We start from the raw sequence: 21,687 nt of genomic DNA on the forward strand, positions 1-21,687 counted from the left end.
CCGCTGCCCTTAAAAAGTTTACAGTACAAAACAGAGTCTCTCTCCATTCAATCCTTGCTCCCGGGGACAGTAATAAGATAAAAATATATTTTTTTACTATTTTTCATATTCAGAAAGCTTTGTCGAATCATGAGGTTTCTAACTTACTTAGACGTTTCCTCCGACCTGTCCTACACGGGAAATGGTTAAAGAAATAAGCCTATCAAGCAAGAAGAAAAGTTTCTCCGGAATAGGGAGGGAACACTCTCAACATATGTGGGTGAGTAGGTTAAGAGGTTCCCCATGGCAAAAATATTTAAAAATTGAGAGAAAAAAATGCCACTGAATGAAGGAGCTGGCTTAATTCTATAATTACACGTTAGTGATAGATTCCTTACCTTAGAATAGATACCCCAGCAATACCAACCCCGGCGGTGGGTCTTCGAACAGGATTACACCAGAAAGTCACGGAGCACAGAACGGCCAAAGAAGCCGTCTCTCCGGACCGGACTGTCAAAGCAGTAGTGCTTTGTAAACGTGTGTAGCGAGGCCCACGTAGCTGCCTGACAAATGGCCTGCAAGGGAACGCCGCGTCTCTAGGCAGTAGTGGCTGCAGTTGCCCTGGTCGAATGGGCACGTGGCCCCACAGGAGGCTCCTTCTTGGCCAAGGAGTAACATGCTTTGATGCACAGATCGACCCACCAAGAAATGGTCCGTTTGTGCACAGCCCAACCTTTTTTGGCACCCACGTAGCCAACAAAGAGTTGATCATCCACCCAGAACTGTTGTGTACGCTGCAGATAGAAAGCAAGCAGACATTTTGGGTCCATTCGGTGGAGCCTCTCCTCTTCCCTGGAAGGAGGCGGAAAGAAGGTGGGCAAAGTGATGGTCTGCCTGATGTGGGATGGCGTGACAACCTTTGGCAAAAAAAAACTTCTTGTCCGGATGAACTGAAAGGAAAGGAGGTTTGGAAGAAAGAGCCTGGAGCTCACTCACTCTTCTGGCAGAGGTGATAGCTACAGGGAAGAAGTCTTTAAGGTGAGAAGACGCAAAGGACAGTTATGAAGGGGCTCAAAGAGAGCACAGATTAAATAAGTCAAGACAAGATTCAAGTCCCACTGAGGCATTAAGAAAGGCACGGGAGGAAACGTGTGCGTAATGCCCTTGAGGAAACAGTTAACAACCTGGGACTTAAAAGAAGAAGGCTGATCAGGAAGCCGTAGAAAGGTGAAGATGGCAGAAAGATAACCTTTGATAGTGCCCAGAGCAGAGCCCGTCCGGGCCAACGACAGAATAAACAGAAGAACCTCAGAAAGAGGGGCAGAAAGGGGATCCACAGACTTTGCTGTGCACCATGCCACAAATTTGTTCCATCAGCAGACGTATACCATTTTAGTGGATGGATGCCTGGATGCCAGAATGACATTACAGACTTCAGGAGGAAGGTCGAAAGCCGTCAACTGTCGCCGCTCAATCTACATGAATGGAGGTGGAGGCTGGACAGGTTCGGGTGGAGCACCGTCCCCTGTTGCTGCGACAGAAGATCCTCCTGACTCTCGAAAAGGCAGATGGATCGGGGGATCTATGCTCTTACTGAGTAGCTCGGGATACCATGCTCTTCGAGCCCAGTCCGGAGCCACAAGAATAACTTGGGCCCGGTCGCGCCTGATCTTCTTCAGCACTCTGGGCAGAAGTGGTATAGGCGGAAAGGCGTACAATAGATCGCAGCTCCACTCGAGACAAAAAGAGTCTCAGAGCGAGTGCCGCCTTGGAAATTCCAACGTGCAGAACTGATGACATTGAGCGTTCTCTTCAGTGGCGAAAAGATTTAACCAAGGCTCTCCCCACTGCTGAAAGAGACCTTGCGCCACGTCAGAGTTCAGACGCCATTCGTGATCCATCAAGCACCGGCGGCTGAGTTTGTCTGCCCTGGCGTTCAGAGAACCTGCCAGGTGTTGAACCACTAAGGTAATACCTTGATGTTCCAGCCATGTCCAGAGGCGCAGAGCCTCCTGACATAGGGTCCAGGACCCCACCAGCCCTGTTTGTTGCCACCAACAGGATACAGGAGGCCATCAGGCCCAGGTGCAGGAGGGTCATCCTGACTGACACCCGGGATAGAGGCTGAAAGATCGGAATCATAGCCTGAATATCCCAGACTCGCTGTTCGGGAGGATAGACCCGAAACTGCGTTGAATCCAGAACCGCTCAGATCAAGGGGAGCTTCTGGGAGGGACTCAGGTGCGACTTCGGCACGTTGATGGAGAACCCCAGCAAATGCAGGAGGTCGGCCGTAGTCTGAAGGTTGGTGACGACTACCTGGGGCGAGCCTGCCTTCAACAACCAGTCGTCGAGGTAGGGGAAGACTGATACCCCTGACTTGGGCAGATGAGCTGCGACCACCACCATCACTTTTGTGAACACCCGAGGGGCGCTGGTAAGGTCGAAGGGGAGCACCGTAAACTGAAAATGCTCCTGGCCTACCGTGAACTGCAGGTAACGCTGGTGGGCCGGCAGGACGGGGATGTGAAAATATGCGTCCTGCAAGTCCAACACTACCATCCAGTCTCCAGGGTAGAGGGCAGCCAAGACCGGAGCCAGAGTTAGCATCTTGAACTTCTCCTTCTGGAGGAAGCGATTGATATCCCAGAGATCCAATATAGTCCTTCTGGGAATAACAACCACTCCCTACTTCTGGAATGCACTTGATGGCCCCCTTGGCCAAGAGGGCCGCGACTTCCTGTTAGAGAAGAACCACATGATGATTCCCTACATGCGGTGGCACCGAGGTGGCATGGCTAGGCGGGGGGACTGAAAGGGAAGGTAGTAACCGTGGCAGATTATCTACAGCACCCATTTGTCTGATGTAATGTCGCGCCAGCGGGCGAGGTGGTGGTGGATCCTGCCACCCACAGGTGTGGGGTGCTCCCTGAAGCTCAGATTAGGAGGTCTTGGAGGCGGAAGCAGCGGGGGTGGAGGTGGACGGACCCGCACGCTGGTTCCCCGACCCGCCCCTGTGGAAACCACTACCACGGCTTCGCTGGGGCTGGTTCTGTACAGGCCTGGTGGAGGGGCATGCCTGGGCGCCTCAACCCTGGCCACGAAAAGAACAAAAACCAGGAGTGGCCGGGTTCTTAGTACAAAGACCCAAGGACTTGGCCATAGCCTGCCTGCGAGTCCTTAAAGCGCTCCAGTGCACTGTCAGCCTTGTCGCCAAACAGGTGGGTGCCATCAAAAGGCATGTCCATGAGTGAGCCCTGGACATCGGGTGAGAACCCAGTTGAACGCAACCAGGCATGGCGCCCCAACGCCACAGTCGTAGAAATCGCCCTGCCCACTGAGTCGGCAGTGTCCAACCCACAGTGAATGGTGAACTTGCCTTCAGCAATTGCATGAGAAAGGACAGCCTGCACCTCCTCAGGACACTGAGGCAACAACTGAGCAGCGGCATCCCACATCGCGTGGGAGTAGTGGCCCAACAAGCAGGCGGTGTTAACCGAACGCAGACCCAGGCTGGCCGAAGAGAACAACCGCTTCCCAAACTGGTCCAGCCTTTTAGAGTCCTTATCTGGCGGGCCGTGGGAAAGGCACTCTGCGACATCGAGGCCTGAATGACCAGGCTCTCAGGCGTAGGGTGAGTGGTCAAGAAAGCGGGGTCAGTGGGCGCAGGTCAGTGGCGTCTGGTGACGTTTTATATCCACTGGGGCCAAAGTGGCTGGCCTCGACCAAGTGCCCCTAGAGGACCTCTGTAAGGGCGTCATTAAAGGGAAGCAGCATCTTTGACGAAGTAAACGCCGTCTGGAGCACCTCGGTGAGGAGGTTGGTCTTGAGGGCAACTGTGGGGAGGTCAAGCTTGAGGGCCTCCGCAGCCAGACGGAGCACCATTGTGTAGGAGGCACCCTCTTCCATGGTAGGAGGGGGAGAGGCAAACCCCAGGTCAGAGGAGACATCGAGGTCGCCTGCATCCTCCAAGTCATCCACCCAATCTTGTTCGAAGATACATTGCCGTGCAAGCAGGTCCTTGGACCCTTCCTAGTCGTCGTCCGCCTCTGGCGTAGAGGGGGCCGGTTACGGCTGCAAAGCCGGAGCCGGAGAGATGATGAATGGCGTCGGGAAAAGCGCCGGCTCCCAATGTGGATCCCAGTCCGGAAGAAGATGGTTCGGGAACCGGGGCAAAGGTGGGATAAATGGCACCCAGTGCGGCGCCGGGGCTGTAGCAGAGGGTGGCGCCGGGGCTGGAGCCGAGGGTGTCGCCGGAACCGGTAACGCCTCACCTCATGGTGCCGGGGCCGGAGCCAGCGATTTAGAAAAGGTTTAGAAAAGGGGGTGGTGATGAACAGAGTGTCTGAGTTAAACAGACCACTCTTACCCAGTCCAAAGATCAGGGCTTGATCCATCACCGTTATTTATCTCACTGCCCCATCCCAGCTCAGAACCTGGCTATATGCAAATCAGTCTGTCCCTGGCCAGCGGCACAGGATCCTGTGGCGCCAGGGCTGGAGCCGGTGGCGGAGCCGCCGGGCCAGCTGGATCTGGACACGGGACCGCAGGCCCGAAGGCGCGCCGGCGTGAGCCGAGGCTTGTAAAGGCGGTCCATAGCAGCAAGGAACTCTTGCATCTGTTCGGGAGTTGCCAATGGACCCAGGTATGGCGGGTAGGCCGCGGGACTCCCAGGCTCCAGAGGAGCCTCAGGGGCGAGGCCCCTGTCCCCCTCGTCCACCTCCGAGGAGCGACGGAGGGACGTCGGAGAGTGAACACGCTTCTTCGACATCTTTTTATATATTACCGGAATCCAAAGGTGAAGACTTGGTGTCTGAGGAGCGACTGCTCCGGGCCCTCGAGAGGTCCCGGGGATTGTCCCTAGACCTGGAGCAGCAACGTGACGAATGCTGGACCTCCAGCAACCTCCGGCGCCGCTCCCATAAGGCCATGGCAAGACAGTCACGGCAGTCCCGGGAGTCGTGATCGGTCTCCAGGCAGTAGAGGCCAACATCGTGGGGGTCCGCCACCAATACATTTCGGCGACATGCTCCACAAGACTTAAAGCCGGGGATCCCTACGTGCACCAGGAGAAAAAGTGGGGAGACAAAAGTCTCAAAATGGCTGTCAAAAAGTGACTAAGGTACGTGCTCAATCCGGATCGGAGCTTACTGGCGTCGAAAAAGAAATAACTGACGTCAGTGCGCATGGTTGGTGCCTAAGTACTCGCCATGACGTCCTCCCGGTCGGACGACGCCAGTGACGGACGAGGAGCCGCAGGACGCCACCTACTGATGCGCAGGGGTACTGTTAAGCAAAAACTTTCTGGATCCATCTGACGCCTGGGGATATTCTAAGGTAAGTAATCTATCACTAACGTGTCTCTTTCAGATATTATTTTTTAACATATTTAGATTTAGGCTGGATGGAATTCATGTCAGTAGTTTGTCTATTGAACAACTTGGCTGGTGGACCAAGAAAAGTTGATAAGGGAGAAAAATAATCAAGGTACGATTGCCCATGGGCTGTCTCCAAACCTGAGAAGGTCTCTTGTTTTTGCTGGATTAAGGTTTAGATAGAGACTGTCCATTCAGTTCATCAAATTGTGGATGAAAATCTGCAGCCATCCTCAACAAGGGTTGGGTTACCATCCACAAATGATAGACTGAAAATGGATGTTCCCTTAGAGGATGCAGAGATTCAAGGCTATAACTGAGCCCAGTGGCTGTCCAAACTGAAGTAGGTGTGGCTAGGACACTAAGAAACGTCTTTACTAACTGGCATCTACTATAAGGAACGTGGTAGGGTCAACTGCAGACTGACTGACCAATGCCAACTCGTACAAAAAGAGCTGGCAGGAAGATCATGAGATCAGTTGTGTCAAAGGCAACATAAGGAAAAGTAGAAGAGCCAGACGAGGCTTGCAGTCACTGACAACGCACAGCATACTGTCCAACATGGCCATCTCTGTTGCATCTGTGATGCATGGTGACCTGAAACCAGATTGATTGGAACACAACAGATGGTCTCCTGAGATGTACACATAGACATTGATTTTAATTCATTAGCTTCCCTAGAAAGGGTAGTTTAGTAACTGTCAGTACATATTGTGTTTGGATGGGCCAGGGATGGTTTTGTTAAGAAGTGAGTGAGTTTCATCAGTCTGTTGCCTAGGGATCACTGGAAAAATTCTGAAATATTGAACAGGTGCATAATGGGTGATGGACAAAGCTAATATCAACACACGCATTTTGTAATGTTGTAAGGTAGTGTAACCTTAATGGTGCAAGAAAGAGTGGGTATTTGAATGGGTTTTAAACTCCGAGCCTCTAAATACATCGAGGACTACCTAATCTGGTCACCATTTAACTCACTAATGCCACTCCCTCCCTTACCACAGGATCCAGTCTTCCATTGCTAATCCACCGTCTTTCTGTGTTATATTCCACACCACCTCATCAGCCACCTCCTGCTCATGATTTTATTTTGTGGGATCCCCACCCACTTACTTGCGCATTCTTATTGTCTCTTGCTCACCTGCTCATGGTTTTCCTTCTGATACTGCTTGTTCAACAACTCCATCCGCTTCAACTCTGACTCATTTTGCTGTAGAGGGGAAAAAGGTAACAGGTCACAAAATCCTTTATCTCCAAGGCGAAATGCAATGTTTATTCAATTTAATAATGCTTCACACCAAATGAGTTGTTGTATCTCATAACCCCCCACTGACCAATTCAAAGGGAAACATTTAATCTAGCATATTTACAACATATCTCAATCTATGAGCACACTTCAGTGATTAGGCCATTTCTTGTAGAGATGTAGTGACAGCTTTAACTCCAGTGGAATGGACACATATCAACAGCAGATTATATGCCTTTACGGACAATTGTGTTTCTAGACTGCTTTTGACCGAATAAACAGAGCGATGCTTTGGATTAAGTTGTCACATTGGAGTCTTAAAGAGCCACTCAACCATGCTATGAGATCTAGGTTGATTTAAACTAAGAAATAAAAACAGTCTTAAAAAAAAATTAGCCACCAACAGAGGTCTAACACAGGGGAGTGTGTTGGCACTCCTGCTTTTTAATCTCTATGTTGCAGATTTTGGGAGTGCCTTACATGACCAAACAGCATCCCCATCAAAACTCAGAGGCAAAGCAACGTCAATCCTGTAGTAAGCAGATGAGACAATCCTTCTGGACAGGACAGCGGTAGGCCCGCAACAGTTTTCAATAGGCAAGGAAAGCAATGTTAGGAATACTTCCCGCCGAGAAACACCATGGTGTCTTATGCATTGATTTTTGGGATCAGATGGCAATTTAATAACCAATATTACGAAAGAAGTGATTATGGAATGCATGAGTTCATTCAGCCACTGGCCAAAACCAGTTTGGGACAGCTTGTGGTCCCTTTCGGAGGGGGCCTTGCCTGGGAGTTCGGGACGGACTGTTCCCATGAAGAGTAGAGTCAGTGCTGATATGCATAAGGTAGACCTTTCTCTAGAGTGGTATGGTGGGTGGAATATAAGCGATTGTTAGTGGCTGGGATTAATTCAATTATTCAGACCATCACCTTGCTGTTTGTTGCAGTTGATGCCGCAAGTGTGATTGGTATGCCAAAATGTGGATCTTGTTGATCACCGGACACACACTGCACCCTACAGACAAGGCACACCTAGGCAGAAACCGGTTTGGTGTTGTTGATGGTCCCTTCTGGAGGGTGCCTCATATGGTAGTTCGAGATGGGCTATTCCTGCTGCCAGATGAGGCTATTCCTGCAAGAGCAAGGGGAATTCTGATTTGCATAAGGCAAGCCTTTGCTTAGGGTGGCCGGATGAGTGGAAAACGGTGGACTAGAATCCAACTCGGGCGATCGCCAGTGGCTAAGATTAATTTAAGCATTCCATCCATCATCTTGTTGTTTGTTTTATTTAATAACTAGGTCCTCCCTTGAAAAACGGTCTATACCTGCCTATAAATGTTTGTTGGACTCGGGGTAGTTTTTAACAACTTTCTGTCTTTCAAACTAAAATTGCACTCATTCGTATTTGCCTTGCTTTGTCAAAAGAGCTACATGGCCCTAGCACTGAAACAATACTGTGTGTGGTCAGAGCAGAATATGTGCCTGCATTATACCAGTGAAGCTTATCTCGGGGAAAAAAGTACATGGTTAAAAAAGGCACAAATCAATCGCTTTAGACCCCCTTTTAGGCTCTCAACCACAATCATTCAAACATAACTAAGGCTAGAGTTTTGTCTATTGCACCAATCGTTTGAGATGGATGCTAAACTATTGGTAAGGTAAGGTAATATTTTATTGTTTGGTTAATTAAAAGCTTTCCAAATTCCATGTAAAAAAAAGTAATAGCAACAAAATTCGAATTCTAAAACCATTTAAATAAAACATATAGAACTATCATGAGTTATATTAACATACACAGAGCAGCAGCAGCAGAATTCATATTCTAAAACCATTTAGATAAAACATATAAAACTTTCTTGAATTATTTTAACAAGCCCAGAGCAGTTGTCTGTACATGTTTACACAGTCCATAAGTTAGGAAAGCAAGGCTAAATTCTCAAAGAGAGAGAGAGGGACTGTTCCATCATCAGTTAGTTGTTAACAGCAGTAAGAAAAGATTTTGCTGTTGGCTTTAAGGGTCCGTAAGGCGCAGAGATTAAGCAGACTGGTCACTTCACGCAAGAGCTTTTGCCCCTGCCGCTTCCATGAATTGAACAACGCGACACACTAGTTGTACATCTCCACCTCCAAAAGATGCCTTCACAGCACCGCTTCACCGCTTACTTATAAAGAGCGGCTTTAATAACTTTCGCCGTTTGGCCTGTAGATTTCTGCATACACATAATAGATGTCATACCCTTTGGGTAGCTAACTAGCTAAACTATTGGGTACATGCTTTCAAATCAGGTGTGCAAACAGTAGCATCCTGAAATGACTCATGTGGACAGAAATGAAACACAACTGAATTACTCAATCCACAATCCAGGGCATTGCACAGTGCAACTGTTTCATTAGACATGCCTGTGCGGTGGAGAAATGCCCTACCCCCAGTCCTTTAAATGTTTTTGCACAAAGCAGCTGAAAGAAAGCTCAATCCAGACTGAGCTGGAAAATCTCGCTTTCAAGAGACATTCCACTCTGGTTTTAGAGTTCTATTCTTATAACAAACTGAAGCTGTATCTCCCAGCCTCCATGCCCAGGGGACTTAAAGTAGACTAGCTGAAGCTGCAACTTTATTTATTCAACCTGGGGGAATTTCACCTGAAAAGGATAAATTAAATCTCAGATAGCAGCTGTAGAGTCTGTATCCATAATAAGGAAACCATGTGTCACTTAATTTGTATACGTCCAGGTGTTTCTGGAGAAAGAAAGCTGTTTTTAAGGCACCATTTTTGCAGATTAAATATTCTACAGTGCAAAGTGGCCGTAGAACAATGTTTCAACAGCAAAGGCATGCACATGGCAACTAAATTTATTACATTTATGACCACCCTTCATGACTTGCTTAAGAAACATAGCTGTATTGGGGAACTTGTGAAGGGCTGAACTACAGTCACAGATATGATAAAGGCATGTTTGACCTTGAAGTTTTGTAAAGAACTATACTAAAATACTACTATATCGCTAGTATATTTGTAGTAATGTTTGAATACAAGGAAGTGATTTATTCATTTCTCATTCTCTGATGTAATTTTCATAATTATTATATCCCTATATTTAGGAGATTTATTGTAAACGGTAAGATGTTGAATTTTACATTGGTCTTAATTAACTAAGCAAGAAATATTCCATTCAGTCGTCAGAAAAAAAGCCTTGTGTGTCTAGGAGGGGTGTAACTAGCTCCTTAATATAAAGCAGAGAGACAGGGCATCACTCACCGGGCAATCGAAGGCTTGGCAGATGCCCAAACAATGGTCAAATGTATAATCATTTCACTTTACGAGTCTCTAACTGCGATTTTTTGCGACTTGCAATTAAGAGGCTGCAAAATGAGATGTACTAATGTGTCTCAGACACATTTAGCGATTCCCAGAGGGGTCGCAAATGACCTACCTCATCAATATTCATGAAGTAGGTCGCAATTTGTGACCTATTGGGAATTGCCTGTGATCACAGGGATGATGGCTTGCTGGGTTCAACAGATCACCATGTCTGCGATTGCTTTTTAAATAAAGCAATGTTTTTACAGAAATTCAACCTGTTTTCCTTGAAGTAAAATGGAGTGCATTTCAAAAATAAAAATGAAAAGCTAACTTTTAATTTTCTTTCTTTAACAGTAGGCAGTGGTCCGTGGGACCACTGCCTACTTGAATGTCTCACGAAGCGACCCTGGATGCGGTTTCATGGACAATGCTAGGGATTTTTATTAGAAATGGATTGACCGATTGCTTTGGACATGTTATAGACTCTTAGAAGAGAACTTAGATGAACTGCCTGGGACAATGTATCCGAAGAAGAAGTCTAGATATGCTTCTAGTCTTCTAAAACTGGAGTGGTGCATGTAGAATGTAATCAGACAATCTACATAGCCTCCTTTCCCCATCAATATTGAGAGATTTCTCAACGTCCTTGCTCTAGTATTTACCTACAATGTCCAAACCGCTGTATTAGGGTGCTCCAGGGAAGTTTCCTCCAGATTACTTAAGGATTTAAATCTTTACCTCACAATTGTCTGTTAGGTAAGTTGAATAGGTGGTGGGCTAGTGGCTCCAGATTGAAAGTAGAGGTCACTTTTGTGGTGCTCACAGAAAGGGACAGTTGATTGAGCTGCAGCATATTGACAATGATGGGGTTGATGTGGTTTTGAAGGAACATTCAAAACTGAGCAATGGATAAAAAAAACAAAGTATTCTTCATCTTTGGACTGTTTGCAACCACTAAAGATGACCTAGCTGCCATTCCAGGATTAATCAATTTTCAACACTCCATGTAAAAGTCAAAAAATGTCTTCCCAGATTATTGCACCACAGATTTCTAACTCATCAGTTCCTATAGCTCCTACAGTCCCTCTGAATGATGACATACACGTTTTAAGAGGGCAGCTCTCTACACATCCAACGTCCCAAGCCCTGCAACTTCCTCCTTCGATATTCTCATTGGCGAGGTAATAATACACTTTCTTCGCCACATCCCTCATTTTCAAAACAATTCAGAATACTTTTGAAAAATAAACAGTCTCCCACATCCACAGGCCATCGATAATTGGGCCAAACAGAATAGCTTTTGTTCCAATTCACTTCCATCATACATAGTCCAGAACCATAATGAGGACATTGTAGATGGAATGGACAGCCCTATAGCCTAATTGGGGAAAATCTTTCTTACATGTCAGACTTAGACAAATGAGAGATCTAAGCTAATTTGTCCTAATTATCCTGTTCCCACATTTTATCAGGAACAGTACTTAGGTTTATCTGGAACAAGACGATAAACAGGCAGTTCCATCACTACGCATAAAACAATATAATTTATAACACCGCTTGATGCATTTCTTATCTCAACATAGGGTTGGTTCAAATAACCTACAAGGAATCAAAGATTTATTATAAACAATATGTCAAATGAAGATCCAATATATCGGACATAAATAATAATACTTGTAATGATGAACTCTTCAGGCTTTATGAGTACAGGTCTCCAAAATATGCACTAAAGCTTGAAATGTAAGCTACATATTAGGAACTCAAGCAGACAATCTGCAAATACAGTAATTTACAACAACTTGTATTAACAAACCGGTTTAGGACGATTAGATCCATATTTCCTTTAATATGTTACAGCCTTGATGTACTGTCTGTTTTTCTCAAGAAAAGAAAAATGGAATTACCAAAGAAGGACATCAATAAAAGAAAGTACTAATACATAAGTGCCTCCTTCATGTTCATCCATGAACATGCAATCAAGCAGAAAGTTGTCTGAGTTACAAAACAGACAGGACCACAATAGTAGCTAATCTAAGGTTGGGTATAAATTTCTTCTGGCAGTGCGAATCAGATGAAGCCAGGGAAAGACAATGGAATTGTGGTCCTCAATCTGAAAATCACATTCCAGAGACACCAGATCCCTGGCCATCAAAGAGGCATGTGTGTGGTGCTCTAACCTGTCTGTGATATATCCGAGTCGAGGAACACGTGTCACATCTACTCTCATGTAATTTTCCAAGTCCATCTGTCCAGCCTAGAGGAGAGATGAATGATGGATCATAGAGTATTTTAATTTGCAAGAGGAATGGAAACTCTCCTAAAAGCAGCGGGAAAGGCTGATTAGGGAGGTTGTCCTGCTCTTGTTGAGGCGTTCCATGTTCCTAAATACACATACCTTTAAATAAAGAGAAATACTTTCTATACTGGCTGAGACCTGTGTGATCCTTGTAACTAGACAACTACCTTTAGTTCACAACAGAAATCCAATGACAAAACACAGGGGTGGAACAGTACAGCTCGAGGGGCTAGCTGGCAGTTCTAACAGTTTCTCATTCCTCCTGGTGAAGCTGAGATCCCAATCACCTGTGGGACTCTGCACACCACATTTCCTAATGCAGAAAGACCTCTAAGCCATATCAGCATAAATGACACAACACACAGTGGGATGTAGATTGACAAGGGAGGTGAAGGGGGGACAGTGTTTGTCACCTATTGAAAACTAACATGATCAAAGATGCCCTGCTTGTATCCTGTAACACCCGGAATGAGACAACTGGTGGTTGAGGAATACACAAACAATTAAATAAAATTTGAAATACATAAAATTAACAATTATACAAAAGACTTCCAGTGGAGACCAACATCCTGTATAATCAAAATAAAAGTGCAAACTTACAAATGGAGTTAGGGAGTTTAATCTTTCTCTATACTAGGTCATATACTTTGAGGAATCATGCACATGAGAGTTTACAGCTACAGTTTATGCTGAAATTCAGGTTGCTTTTCACACTCATATGCTCTCTACCAGACATACCTTCCGCCTCTCTGCCTCTTCTGTGCTGATGGTTTTGGCTTCCTTATAACTTGTGAGCTGAGCCTTCTGTCTCTTCAGTTTGGTCCTTTGATCGGCAAGGACTTTCTCCATTTCAGTCACTTTCTGACTCAGCAGGCGGTTGGCACTGGACAGGTCTGCAGATTTGCTTGTGATGTCCTCCAAGGCTTTTTTTAGCTGCAGGAAATACGTCATCAGGTTACCTTCAGACAATAAGAACAAGTGACTAATAAGAGTATGAGTGTTTATCATTTTTCAGATTTTCCGGACTACTTTCCTGGATAGCTTTTTCAAAGCCCTAGAAATCAAGGGTACAGTTTGGAAATTCGATTTTAGATTGAATCGTCAGTATAATTTTCTATGTTCCAATCATCTGGTCACTGTAAAGTTTGAAGTGAGGCTAAACTTAAACCAGTTACATATCCCTTACTAGTGCCTTCCACCATAGGTATTAAATAGACTGTCTTGCTAACCCAGAGGCAGGCAATGTTGTGCAGATTGGAAAGCAACTTAATAACCGAGAAACGAGAGTAGGAAAGAAAGAGAAAGGTAACATATTAGGAGAAGCAAAACTACTGAAAGATCACCCACCGCTCCTCCCCCACCCTTCCCCGTCTCCTCCACACCTAGAGTCCTGGTAAGCAGTTCCCATGAACAGGTTAAGTGAAATCCATAGGTTGTCAGCCTCATAGGGAACAGCCTAGAACCACATTGTGACCCCCTCCGGGAGTTGACGTAGAATTTGAAAGTATTTTGGACATGTTAGTTCCCGGAATACAGTTGCTAACATTTTAATAAACAGGGCCCACAGCTCCGAGTATTGAGATGCCCTATTATCCACAGCCATAGACTCTTGCTTTATTCAGGACAGCCTCCTTTTTTGAAAAACGTGGACACACCCAAAATGTCAGCAGGCGCATTCTTTTAGGAGGCCCCACCCTGTGTACACGGTCGACCTGCAGTGATGAGTCCTCAGGGCAGTCCAGTATACGTAGAAAGAGTGCTGTGACATAGGTTCAAAGACTCACCCCGTGCTGGCACCCACGTATGTGGATATTATTCCTGCGTGACTGGTTTTCCAGGTCTTCGGTGTGTGCCTGTAGATCCAGGTGTTGTTCATTAAGACGGAGAACCTCTATTTGGAGCCATTCCATTTCTTCTCTCCTGGTCAATTCACAGTCCTCCATTGCAGCCACTGTGTTTCCTATGTCACCCAGGTAGCCGCGAACCTCATTTAGGTCTGTTTTCATGGCCTGGAGATCAACTCTAAGTGATGTGAACAATGCCTCCAGAAAATACTTTGTGACGGGACCATCTCTGTCCTCTGCCTTCTCCCCGGCTGTCGTTCCTCCTTGCTTGCCGAACAAGAATTTGAGGGAGCGATCTTTCTTTCCTTGGATTCACGACATGTCGTGGATCTGCCAGGCCCTCCATCAGGGGTCTCTGGAGGGTAAGAGCCTGAGCAGAGAGAAGTGCGGAGCAGCCCCTTGCTCTACTCTACGGGGAAAATGAGACGTAATCTCCTTGAGGTGCTCTCTTCCACTCGTTGCAGATCGCAGTGAGTGGCCTCCAGGCTGCACTTCCGGGGACATGCCGGGCGCCAATGCCCCCGGTATTTGCCCTTAACTATAGTTCCTGAGGCAGAGGGGGCAGCACAACAATTCTACTGTGGACCATAGTGGTTCCTGTGGTGGAGACCCAGAGTGTCAGCGTAGGGCCAGAGCTGCGCAGTAGGTCCGGAGCAGCACTGCAGGGGAGGGGACGTACCTCCCAATCAAGGGCCTCCGGTATGGGAGGCTGCCAAGATCTCAGTTCACAGAGACCTGATCCTTGGCAGGGTCACACTGTCCCACAATAATGTCCCAGGGCCCAGTGCAGACCTAGCACACCAATTAGCCCCACAGTGAAGGCTAAGGTCCCTCTTCTGAGAATCTCAAAACGCTGATGAGGGGATGCTCCCCTCCCACTCAGAGCCCAGACTGAGGCCTGCTTCAGCCTGCGTGGGCCTCACCGGATGCCACGTACTGCAGGCACGTCTCCGTGCTCCTGGGGGCCCCCGCCCATGCCTCTGTGGATTCTTAAATGTCGCTATGTGTGGGCGTGGAGGGAGGGAGAGAGAGAACTCAGCCACTCTTGCGTGCCTGCCCCGCTCTTCTCACCTTGGGGACCACTGAGAGCAGAGCGGTCTGTTGAAGTCCTCTCCTCCTAGTGCCGGTGGGCCCCATGGTCAAATTGTCCAGCGCCTCCAGTCTCATCCATCGATGTGCATGCACCAGGTGGGGGGAGGTACCGGGCTCAGCTGTGCACCGCCCGCAGACTTCCGCTGTGGCCGCACTGTCCTGGCCAGTCCATATCTTGTCGGCACCACCCATGTGGTTTGTCCCCAGAGAGGACGAGAGGCCGCTCCGCAGAGCTCTCTGCATCGGAGCCACCGGCTGTAATGCGCAGCTGAGACACCTCCAGAAATTGCTGCTCCATCTCCACAGAGGTACGGGACCTAGTGAGAGGAACAGGAAGGGGGAGAGACCAGGAAATACATCTCAGCCGTCCGCCATCTTGGACACACCACTGAATCTCGCATCTTAAAACCTGCAGGGCCTGTACTATGGAAAGTGCCTGGTGGCGCAACAGGCGTCTGTGCTTCCTTCTTGGGCCCTTTGGTATTATAGACAGGGCCAAAGATGGTTGTGCATTCCTGTCTACAATACGGACCATGCTGTAGCATATTTTGCGTCAGCGTGATCACAATATGGTGTTCTCTCACTTGCGTGGGCAAAAATGAATACTGTGCCTTTACACACATGCCATATTATAGAATCAGTAACAATGCACAACTTCTACTGAGAGGTCCTCTGACTGTGTACCACATAAAGGAGACACACACACAGTGCCACCTGAGGGCACTCCTAGGGTAGAGGGCACTGAAGTCATGGGGCAGCCTAGTGCAGGCAGTTGGAGTAATGAACTGCACCCACCAGCAGAGGGATGCGTTTCTCTCTCTTATCAGTCCACCTCGAGTCAAAGACAGAGTTGTGGCTTCACTGCAGCCTTATCTTTCATAAATGCCCTCTCCTAAGCACAGGGGTGAGCCGTCCGAGCACGCAGCTGTGCTGAGGACAGCACACTTTTGTTAAACCTGGTGCACTGTCCCGAGTGTACTGGGTGCAAATAAGGACAGTGCACCCAATATGTAATACAGGCAGAGTTCATTTTCCTTTAGCAGTAGGAAGGAATGCCTGCCGTCTAAATGTAAAGGCAATTGGTTGGGTTTCACTTTATCCAGGTGAGAAAGCTGGTACTATGGTACTTGGTTCTGGGTTTGTCGGACCAGTCCTGTAAGAAGTAAAGGGAGGTTGACACAGCGATATCAGTAGGGAGGGCCATATTAAGAGACTGATTAAAAACTATGGTCTCCAAACAATTAGCAAAGAGCACCCGAGTTGGATGTCACTTAGCTCTATCGAGTATAGCTCTTTGAAGAGCCCAAATCAGGTCTTGACATGGTGCCACCCAGCAATCCTCTAAGCAAGTCCCCTGGCTGCTCAAGTCACCTCTCACGTGCCCTCCAATATCTTTGAAAATCTAGGAAGGAGAACCCTCAGTTTTCTTTTAATTGTACCAGTATCTCATGAGAACATTCCGCTTCTTTTCATTCCATTTGTATTCCGTATTCTTGTAGGTAACATGGCGAATGAAGCCAGTAAATTGGGCATTCATTTTAACGCACATCATTCTGCCCATTCTTGAAACCTCACATCAATGCTGGCATAAGCAGCCAAGGCGGCGGAATGAGTGAGCCAGAAACTAAGCCTGAAATCTGTTGCTAAATAAATGGTTCCCTAAATATCAGATTTTATTCCTTCTCCATTATCATGCCATACAAACTCAAGTCACATTTCAAAATGTGAGAATGCATGACTTACTAAATTTCCCCCTGAACATGATCAATACTATTCCAGCTATCATTCCCCATCAGGGTAGGTAAATACATCAGAAATAACAGAATGTAATGAACCTACAGCGCTAGCTTATGCAAAACCCCAATTGATCTGTATCCTATTATTCGTCCTCGATGTGTAGGGCAAGAGGTAAATGACAAACAACAATAATATTGGGTAGGGGTTTATTCTGCCCCTCTGCAGGTCAAGGTAGGCCAGATGAAAGCCATTGACTCAAACAGTGCTCAAGGGTAATTGCAGACAGCTTAAATGCAGAAACATAAATTGTGCCCCAATCCAGTGCTCCTGAGAAATGTCTCAAGAAAGCACCATTTAACTGTGTTGAAAGTCTGCTCTGTGTCCAAAGATGAAAGGAGAGCCCCCTCCTCTGTTTGCTATATAAGATATACCACCCTAAGAAGTGGACTCGAATATGGGGTTTGTGGAATGCCTATCAGGGAAATATATATCTAACTTCCCCTTGCTACATATATTGAGGATTCCCCCTTCGCCCTAGACTTTCTGGGCTATACTCTGTAATGATTCCTATTGCCTACTGTAGTCATGACGCTAGATGCATACCTCCTTTGCAGTGTGATCGCAATGCTGATTTTTGTTAATAAAAAGTATTAAAAATAATAAAATTAAAAAAATATATATAGCACATCTATAATCGTTAAAAACAATATTGGTGCCATTACCTTTAAACAAATTCAACAAATATCCCTATGGACAAAAAGTAGGATCTTATCTTTCAAGTCTGAGTGGCACACATTATGGCAATATTTTAGTATCTACATTAAATGTGGACTTGGTTCTGTAGGAGCTTGGCATAAGTGGACTTCTTCTCTCCTTTTATTAGTGGATTTGCATCTTAGATGGGTAAGAGACTTTACTCCCAGTATAGCTTTATAAATTCCAGCAGCATGGAGCAAGGGTGTTGCAGTGATCTTTATCAAATATACTTGTAAAGACGTCCCTCCTAGTCACCCTAGCTCTAATATTTCTTGGGCTTTCAAAGCCCTTTACAAACCCTAGAAACATGGAGATGGAATTCTATGCCATGATCTGTTTGAGAGAGATCTCAGGAATACAGCACCTGGACCAATAGGTCATATTGATACCAGTGCTACTATGAATATCGCGTACCATCCCGCTAACCAGTTAGCAGTGTTGCCACCATCATTTCCCTCATCGAAGCCCAAGAGCAGAATACCAACAATTTAACCACTAATTCCTCTCAAAATACTCCTGCTTAGCCAATTTAAATTTTTCCTGACTCCTTATCCAGTGTCCCTACCTCCTGATTCCCAACCATTTCATATCCTTTCTAACCAGCGTAATAAAATTGGCCTCCTCCTGAGAAGTTCTGCAGTCTTTTTAACAAATACTCCAAAATGAGTCCTACCCCTAAATTAGACAGTATACCGATTCCATTGAAACCAGCATGGTGCCGAAAAAATATTTAAAGGGTAAGTAAGTGCCACTCCTTTAAAAGTGTCTTTTTTATTGGGGTACACCCTTCAAATTGAGGCTGTCCAACACCATGTCCTTCTGTGTACACCCTCCGTCCCTGTTCCCCCAAAGAACCTTATCATGCCAACAAATCTTTGAGTCAACCTCCCTTTCCTGAATGCTAAACAACTTCCTTCCTCTGTACTTCTTGCAGTTATCATTCCCATCCTAAAATTAAAAAGGCAAATCTAAATAAAGTCAGATGCTGATTGATGTATCATGAAGTTCCTTGATAAAACATGTAAAATTAAAACAAAGCTAAAATAAATTAACAGGAAGAGGTTTATGAGAGGTTCATCCCCATACACAATACCAGAGAGATGAACTGCCAGTCTAAGGACCAAGTGACAAATCCTTCTGAACGCTATTCCCCGTAATATTTTGGGTTATTGATGCTCCCACGAAACATTCTGTACCTTTATCTTTGTGCCTATAAACACCAACCACCTCTGAGATCTAGGTACATGCCTCTATCTGATAGTTCCTGGGTGAGCGACTCAATAGGGTGACCACCTCAACAAGGTCTCTCAATATAATTTAGGGTTTTTTAACTTGGAATTTAGTGTTAGGTGAGTAGTCACCCCAAGAACCCCAAATGAGCAATTCCTTTAGGCAGCAAACGTCTCCATGCTACCTACTAGTCTCCACAGGAATATTTCTACAGTCTGTATCCTTGCTCACAGTACTTTTGTGGTTATATAAACCTAGTTAAAAACCTTTTTAGCTAGAAGAACAAGTAGAAAGAGATGGGGAAACAGCGGCAAGAAATCTATAAAGAATAACAAAACACACAGAAAAAAGTTTGCATGATTAAGAACTCTGTGTACCTAAGCTTAACACAGCGACATTGTCCGGATTGGCAACATTTTGATCTTAGCAATCGACATTTGTCAAAAAAGAAATTTACATTCATGTGCACTTGGTGGGTGACCCTTGGTGATTGAATTGATGAGAAGACATCTAGTTCCTTTTGAACCAAAAAAGTTAAATTTCTAAATGCAGATATTTGTCATATTTGTGGACTTCTTCATGCATACATTTTACACACTCTTAAATGTTACCATGTAAGCACATTAGTAAATCTAGAACTAGCATGGATTTCCAAGATTACTTTTGTAAAAAAGTTTGCTTCTTAAATGGGGTAAATGGCAGCCAATATTACACATTTTGGGACTCTTTGTAACTCAGGTCATAACTATTTGTACTATCCATGGTCTGATGCAAAAGGTAAAGAAAATGTATGCTGTATCTCTTCTAGTCATTTTGAGTCACCTGTTTCACAGCCAAGTTCTTCCTTGAGGTTTTCTAAAATAAATCTATTTTGGCACAGGTATTACTGCTCAATATGTACTATTTAACTTCTTCTGTGTTGCTAACTACTACAATATTTATTTGCAACTATGTCGCGCTCACCTCCAGGTTGTCCTTCAGCACTCTCCTCTTGGCAGATTCCTGTTCCTTATACAACTGTTTCTTTAGGGCATCCAGACGCTCCATTGAGAGTTTAGTTTCCACCTTTGCCTCCTCAATCTCTTGTTCCCTGAAGGGAGAAATATGAGGTCTCATGGTTGTGGCCTAACTAATAAGTCAAAGGTTTATAGATCTTCTCCTTTCAAATATTATGCACAAAATCAGTACGTTTTGCTGTCCCAATGCCGTCCCATCAGTATGTTTCACCAAGAAAATGAAATTGGAGCATACACATGATCCATATGATACAAATTAGAGTGTGAAATCTCAGAAACTGCTTTACATATTTGAAGCCTCACCTTCTCTCCTGCTGCCCAATGAATATTTTTGAGCAAATTTCAAAATACAATTCCACTCCATTCCAGCCCCATTGATCACTCTGATTTCTTTTTAAAAAGCCTCATATTTACTATCTTAGTTGGACACACCTACCTCATACTCCCTACACTAAATCAGAGCTCTCAGGTCTGTTTGTGACTAGATCATAAAGTCTAAATTGTTTCTTTTCATACTTGGACTTGTGGTCCTCATTCATTTTGGAGGGGGAGTTGTTTTTGTTGGTGTTTTACAGTTTATCAAATACAGCCTTTTAATGGCTTTCAATCATTTAGAAACACAAGAATACCTGACAACATATTCTTAAACATTTTAGCCTGGGCCTCTCTCCACCCCCTATTCATCCCCATAACCCCCTCACCCGTATCTTTGGTCCCCCTCATTCTGTCCCTCCAGGAAACCGATCCAGTAATTTCTCTATCATTACTCCCCAAACTTCCAAATCCTGTCTTCCCTTCGGGTGAGCTTTATGTGCTTTTCATACGCTATCGCCCACTCCAGCAAGTCTGCCCACAAGCCTCAACTGCAGGAACTTTAGCTAGCTTCTAGAAAATTGCAATGCATTCTGGCTAGCACCGGCCCTAGCGTCAACATTTGCATTTTAAGGTGTCTTTTTTGGGGGACCACACCTATCAGTCACAGGGGAATTCCTCTACCCTCTGTCCTACTACATGCACAAGCAGCATGAGCACCGTTCTACAATACTCTGTCAACTGTGGACAAGACCATGTCATGTGTAGAAAGTCAGCCGACGGCGACCCACACGTGCCTAAACATAGAGGCCTCGCTGGGTATATTCACGTCAGCTTGAGTAAAGACCTGTGCAGATAGTGAAACTGTATCAGTTTAAACCTTGCATTGGGGCAGACCTCTCTAACCTGCTTGCAGGCCCGTTTCCACACCTATACTATAATCTCCCCTGGACAGTCCACACACCACCTTTCCCTTACCACATCTGTGGAAACCCCCTCAATCCTGTACCATTGCCACGAACATGTGTGTGATCAGATGACGCCAGCCCACCAGCTTGAAGAGCAGCCTCACTACCTTGAGGTTTTTCTGGAAAGGAGGGCTATACACCCCACACTACATACGCTAGCCTGGTGTAGTGCAAGAACTGCCCTGGGCTAAGTCCAAATTGGTCACAGGCAAAAGAAATAAACCTTTTATTCAAATAGTGATCATCCTGCTGGTTACAATTGCCTTCTCTCCATTTCTCGTATGTCTTATGAGCTCCAAGGGCAGCGAAGGGTCATATCACCCATATGGGAAGATCTTGGGGATTCCTTTTCCTTACATACATAACTCTGGGAGGACATACGGGTCATGGGTACCTGGCAATAAAGTCTTCTCCTAGTTAGGTCCATCGTCAAACCAACTCACAGAATGCTGGAATTGAGTGTCCGCGTTATACAACACGTCTAGCAGCCTCAGTCCTCCCTCTGCCCACAGGAGTTTCAGGGTTGTCAGT

At 45.8% G+C, this 21,687-nt stretch overlaps 1 protein-coding gene across 1 annotated transcript in view; it reads right to left on the minus strand.

Annotated features, from left to right (window-relative positions):
* The window catches only part of CCDC150 (coiled-coil domain containing 150), a 257,953-nt gene that overhangs the window by 20,147 nt on the left and 216,119 nt on the right, over positions 1 to 21,687 (minus strand). The window contains exons 22-24 of the mRNA XM_086944366.1: positions 19,824 to 19,950; positions 12,940 to 13,134; positions 6,496 to 6,564 (exon numbers count right to left, since the gene is read on the minus strand). Coding sequence (XP_086800492.1) covers positions 6,496 to 6,564; positions 12,940 to 13,134; positions 19,824 to 19,950 — 391 coding nt within the window. The remainder of the gene's footprint in view (positions 1 to 6,495; positions 6,565 to 12,939; positions 13,135 to 19,823; positions 19,951 to 21,687) is intronic.

The sequence above is a fragment of the Lissotriton vulgaris genome, chromosome 11, assembly GCF_964263255.1.
Source record: "Lissotriton vulgaris chromosome 11, aLisVul1.2, whole genome shotgun sequence".
Taxonomy (NCBI): Eukaryota; Metazoa; Chordata; class Amphibia; order Caudata; family Salamandridae; genus Lissotriton; species Lissotriton vulgaris.